Below are 5,696 nucleotides of genomic sequence, written 5' to 3' on the forward strand. Positions count from 1 at the left end.
AATTACCTTTTTCAACTTTGAATTCCTCTTCCCAACTTCAAATTATATTTTTCAACTTTGATTTTTTCACCCTAGTTGCCTAATATTTAATGTTTCAAAAATACAGTAGACTAAAAGAAGCAGACACTTGAGTAGTCATTTTATTGGATTATGTTTGAACCTATTTAGAAATAGTTACCTCAGCTGGCATTTATCTTTAAAGACAAACTTGGAGAAAAAGAATATAGAACACATCCATAACTTTTATGTGAACATTTTTTTAAGTGTTATTATTTACTTTTTCAGTAGGCTCACATCTCTTCAATGTTTTTATTACTTTATTACTTAGGAAAAAAAAATCAACCTATTTTGTGGTCAACCATGTATGTTCCTATTGAGAGTACATTGTACAACTCTTGTAATCTATGGATCGGTCAAAATATAATAATAGAAAATGTATTCTCAGTAGAGGGCGACATTTAACTTGATGTTGGAAAGATCCTTGACAATGCTGCAACGCTAAAGTTCCCTAGAAATTTTCTGTAGCTTTTCTTAATAAAACATGCCTGCTATTGATTGTAACCAAACTGACTTTAGAGGGTACATTGTTTTATAATGTTTACAGCAAATAATTTGTATTATTTGGAGCAAGGTATTTGTGTGTGTATCGGTGTGAATTTTGTTAATTTTTGAGTGAAGATTGCCTGAAAGAACCAAACTATAACTTTAATTTCTGTGTTTCATTAGCTTTCGTAGAGTCATAACAATTTTCGTCTTATTACTCATTCTCATTTTTTTTAAAACTTTTATTATTTTCAAGAGACCCTCTAAACATGAATAGCTTGTGGTGATCAGGCATTCTCTGCCACAGATTTTTTTTTAACTTTGGAATAGTTTTTTAAAGTTAAGAAATATATCATCATCAGATGCTTTCAAATTTAAACTGAAGTCTCATCTTCTGTGATCTCATTAATTCTTGACATTATGGCACTTATCCAAACTCCCTTATTGTTTCTATTTAACTTGTGTACCACAAAAAAAGTATTTTTAGATGGATGCATTTTCTAAATGTCTATTATTAATATTATTGTTGTTGTTGTTGAATTATTATTGTTGTTGTTATTATTATCGTTGTTGTTATTATTAATGTTATTATTATATTTATTATATTACTATTATTAGGAGCAAGAACAATATCATATTCATAACTCATCATTCTTTTCAATCTTTCTTTTGGTCTCTCCATCCAGGTCACAGTTTATCACCCAAGCAACCCCTCCCCTCCTCTCCTCATCTGCCTGGCATTGGAGGACCGCTCTCACCCTCAGCCACCTCACCCCGCCCAGTCTTCCGGCAGCCCTACCCCCCTGCCCAGCGCCCAAACAGCCGCCCCTCCCCCGGCATCACTCTCCAGACCCTCCAACCAATCAACCAACGTCAGCTGAGCATCAATGCCTTGACGGCTACCAATAACAACAACAACAACAATCACTTAGGCAATAAGGGCCTGGTTAAGACCAGGGGGCTCACCATGCTCGACAACTCCTGCCTCTCTCCGTTTGATAACCTAGAGAGGGCGTTGTCTGCACATTCCATCGCAGAGAAAGGTAAGATTTTTTTTAAGTTTATAATGGGGGTGATTAAAAATGTATTTTGAAATTGTTTGGAGTCATTACTGGTATGTTTCCAAGAGGCAGATCCATGCCCATTAATACAGGGGCGATGCCACATGGGGCACGATGGCATCACCCCCCCCCCCCCCACACACACACACACACCTATATCACATTCACCTTCCTGTATCAGAAGTTGTTACCCTATTGCACCTCATCATTGAAAAAACGTTATTGAGAGCATCTTGCTTTGATGAGAAAAACTAACCCAAATTTTTTATGCATCAGTTTTCTTGATTCTTGGTTTCAACTATGCACTCTGATTTCTATTTAAATAGTATCCATAAGAGAAGAAATATCAAAATTCATGTGTGCTGGACTATGTAAGCCAATATTTTAGTGTACTAATATTTTCATGATTTTTTTGCAGCACACTTGCAAGTTCTTATATTATATCTTAGATTTTGTTTTATGCAGCAATACAGATGTTAAAATATCAATGAAGTTTGACTTGCCCTATCAGCAAACTTAGAACCTCTGAAAGCTCCAGCTTATACAAATATACCTCTTTATAAGCTTAAACATATATGATTACTTATTAAGTATATTTTTGTTTACTCCTGCCTTTCTGACTAAACTTTCTGCTTTCATTGGTTGTCCCTCTTTTCATGTATTCCCTATCTGTGTTTTGACAGTATCTATGGGTGTTTTCTCTTTGCATCAATTAATTTCAATCCAATAATCTTTTACAATCCTTTTGTTTTACCCCCCGATCACTTTCAAATTTAGGACTTGGTACAACAGGAGGGGACTTTCACAGCCCTCTGTTGACGGTAGGACCCTCGTCCGACGACAACAACCTCCTCCAAATGAGTGCCATCGATCGATGTCCCAGTCAGCTGTCAGCAGTCTATGCCGATGGTGCGTCGTGATCCAGGAGGACGGGCACAAAACAGTGCATTTATTTTCAATATCATGTATTCTATCTTATTGCTAAAAGAGCTGTTCCAATGCTTATTAATATGCAATGAGATGACCTGTAGCTGCAAGACCTTTCTGAGGGACTTGGTGATTCAAGGATATGGTGTATCATGGGGTAGAGGCTCGTCCCCTTGCTTGTGTCGTATGGAAGTTTGGTTTGCAATAGACAATCGCATGCGGGATATAATGGAGAAACTAGCAAGGAAGATCATGTTGAATTCCACGTTATCATGTACTCTATCCAATTGCTAAAAGAGTTTTTCCAATGCTTATTGGTATGCAATTAGATGACCTACAGCTGCAAGTCCTATCTGAGGGACGTGGTGGTTCAAGGATTGCCTGTCGCCTTGCTTGCATCGTATGGAAGTTTGGTTGGTAAGCTGTAGACAATCGCATGTGGGATGTAATGGAGGGCCTCGCCTGGAAGACCATGTAGTCATAGCATGTACAAGAGATAGGCAACATGATGCACAGGCATTGTCCCTCAAAGACATACCCCATGAAGCACTGCATATCTGGTGATGTCCATGCTGTCGGATCATCGGCTAGATACAGTTGCTCTAAAGGCTGACATATTGGAATGGTAAAGAAGCAGAACCGATCATCTTGGAATGGCAGGAGCTAACATCTCGCTGAGTTGTGCACTGTGAAGGATATATATAAAATGTTGATATCCGGGTACTGAAGTTAATCGTCACAATGATGTTGCTGATGACTATATCCATGGGCGTAAATACGTATCGTCATACTATTTAAGTGTGGGAGGGGGTGATGCAATACTTCACCCCCCCCCAACAATAGTTTCACTGTTTTAATTTACGCCAGTGACTATATCAATACCTTGCAAGAGAACAAAGTTTAGAATAAAGGAAGGAGTTAACTTAGAGGGAGAGAGGGCAGTCGAATTCCCTTTCTACAATTAAAGTGCCTTGTTAATGTGATGATATTATGAATATAAATCTGATATTCAGGGGTCGAATTGAAAAAGAGCAAATCATTTGTTAAATTGAATCTATAGTTATGTAGTTAACATTTTGAATGAAACTATCTAGTACTTTCCATTTGAAAGGTTTTTTTCTTTTTTTACAGAAATGAAATTAATATTCTCGAATTTTCTTGTTGTATTGTTGAATATCCTGTTGTATTTTTTCATAATTGATTGAATATCTTAAATTCTGACTGTAATTTCCTATTGTTTGATATAGCAAATAAATCATTGAGAATAATTCCCACCGAATCACTTGGTTATATATATATATTTTTTTATACCAATGTAGGCACCTATCTGTATTCTAACAGCATTCTTTCATCCAAGCAGGCATCATTCTCCCTCCGTTCTTTTTAAAGTTTTGTTTTAAGTCCGTCCACTATACCATATCAACTGCCAAATCATTTTCTACTGTAGACAAACAGATATAGCATAAACATGTGGTTTGTGGTTATCTAACAGAATCAAGTAATATCATAGCATTTTTTTATATTTATTTTCATACACTTTACCTTGAATAGAATGTATTCCATGAATTATGATTCACATGTGAAAGGGGCCAAATATTGAAATGTACATAATTTTTTCACAAGGAATTAATTTGAAACTGCCGTGAATAATATTATCAGTAGGTTGATGATAAACAATTGGATTGACAATTTACCTTGACATGTTGATTTACCTGGGTAATTTAGTTTAATAATTTATGAAATAATTGTTGATTTCATTAATTAGTTTTGGAACCATTGATGAAGTAGAGGTTTGGAAATTCAGTTTCATGCTGTAATGAAAAGTTATTTAAACAAAATTGAATTGATGGTTTATTTTAAGAACAAATTAAATTACATTTAGCGATGATAGGAATCCCTATATTTTTCTTATAATGATTTTTCACTTTTATTTTAGATTTTTTTTTACATATTGCCATCAAGGGATAGATAGTTTAAACCACAATTATTATCCCAGCAAGTATACAAAATGAATTCAATTATCTGTGTCTATCAACTAGAAGAGAGACCTGTATAAAATGAAATTATAAACTCTTCATTCCTAACGTAATTCTGAAGAAAAAAAAGACAGATATAAGCACGGTACTTGAATAAAACTTTATAATTCAAACTATAGAAAATATCAAAGATATATTCAATATTGGTACATATATATTTATGAACACAAATCAGTACATATATAATTATGAAAACAAATTTTGTATGAAAAAAATGGAAGTGTATTTTATTTTTAATTTAGCATTTTCTTATTAAAGCTTGGTTGCAAAACAATATTGTGGATGAGAATTTATTTTCTTTCTTTCTAATACAGCACTATAGATGGCCTTTTCTGTATTGATAAAATGAATACTACAATAATTATAAGGACAGAATTTATTAGTAGTCATACGCTCTCTGCGGAGTGTTCAAGAAGCTAATTGTCATTATTACCCTTGCATTTTTACACTAGGATTTAAAGAGTGAAACAAATGATTTCCTATTAAAATCATGTAAAAGTAACCAAAAATCATTTAATATTTGATGGAAATTTATAAGTGACATGATATTTGATACAATAAGTCTTAAGTTGATGCCAACTTTTCTTGCCCTTAAGTACTTGTACATGTCAATCATAACCTATAGAGTACTGAATTATGTCATTCTCATAGGCATTGTTCACGGACCAATAATTTATGGCAGGCAAAGAGTTAATCAATTCACTGATAATGTTTTGACTTATTTCTTTTTATATTGGCAAGATACTCTACTGTATAATGTAGCTATCATACGCACAATATACATGTAGCATTGTTTTGATAAAGGTGTTCTGTAGGGGTACCAGAAATGATTTAGATCTCCCCAAAATATCAAACTGTTGTGAGCTTCAAAATACGAGAATCCATGAAAGTTGTTACATTTTGAATATATTTTCTTCATAAGGGTTTCCTGTCACTTTCAGTTTAGCTTTTTGTTTCAGAAAATATTAGTACCATTCCAGAGAATTTGAAAATATATTTTTTCTATTTATGATCTTCAAAGCTTTATGTCTGTATTCTGCCTTTTTTTGACAAATCTAAAAAGATGGGATATTTGTAAGTTTTGTCATTTTGAGAAATATGAAAAAGAATCCTGTTCAAATATCTGAAC

At 33.9% G+C, this 5,696-nt stretch overlaps 1 protein-coding gene across 1 annotated transcript; it reads left to right on the forward strand.

The window, feature by feature from the left end:
* The first annotated feature begins 360 nt into the window (after positions 1 to 360).
* Positions 361 to 5,337, forward strand: LOC129271920 (zinc finger protein GLIS3-like). Its single transcript, XM_054909171.2, has 3 exons — positions 361 to 379; positions 1,230 to 1,586; positions 2,382 to 5,337. The coding sequence occupies exons 1-3, from the start codon at positions 361 to 363 to the stop codon at positions 2,522 to 2,524; spliced, it is 519 nt and encodes a 172-aa protein (XP_054765146.1). The 3' UTR covers positions 2,525 to 5,337.
* The last annotated feature ends 359 nt before the right edge of the window (positions 5,338 to 5,696 follow it).

Source organism: Lytechinus pictus, chromosome 11, assembly GCF_037042905.1.
Source record: "Lytechinus pictus isolate F3 Inbred chromosome 11, Lp3.0, whole genome shotgun sequence".
NCBI classification, from domain to species: Eukaryota; Metazoa; Echinodermata; class Echinoidea; order Temnopleuroida; family Toxopneustidae; genus Lytechinus; species Lytechinus pictus.

Excerpts from the sequence above, each read along its gene's own strand:
- LOC129271920 (XM_054909171.2), top strand. Across the intron at positions 1,587-2,381 it reads ACATTCCATCGCAGAGAAAG|GACTTGGTACAACAGGAGGG; the intron begins GTAAGATTTTTT and ends TTTCAAATTTAG.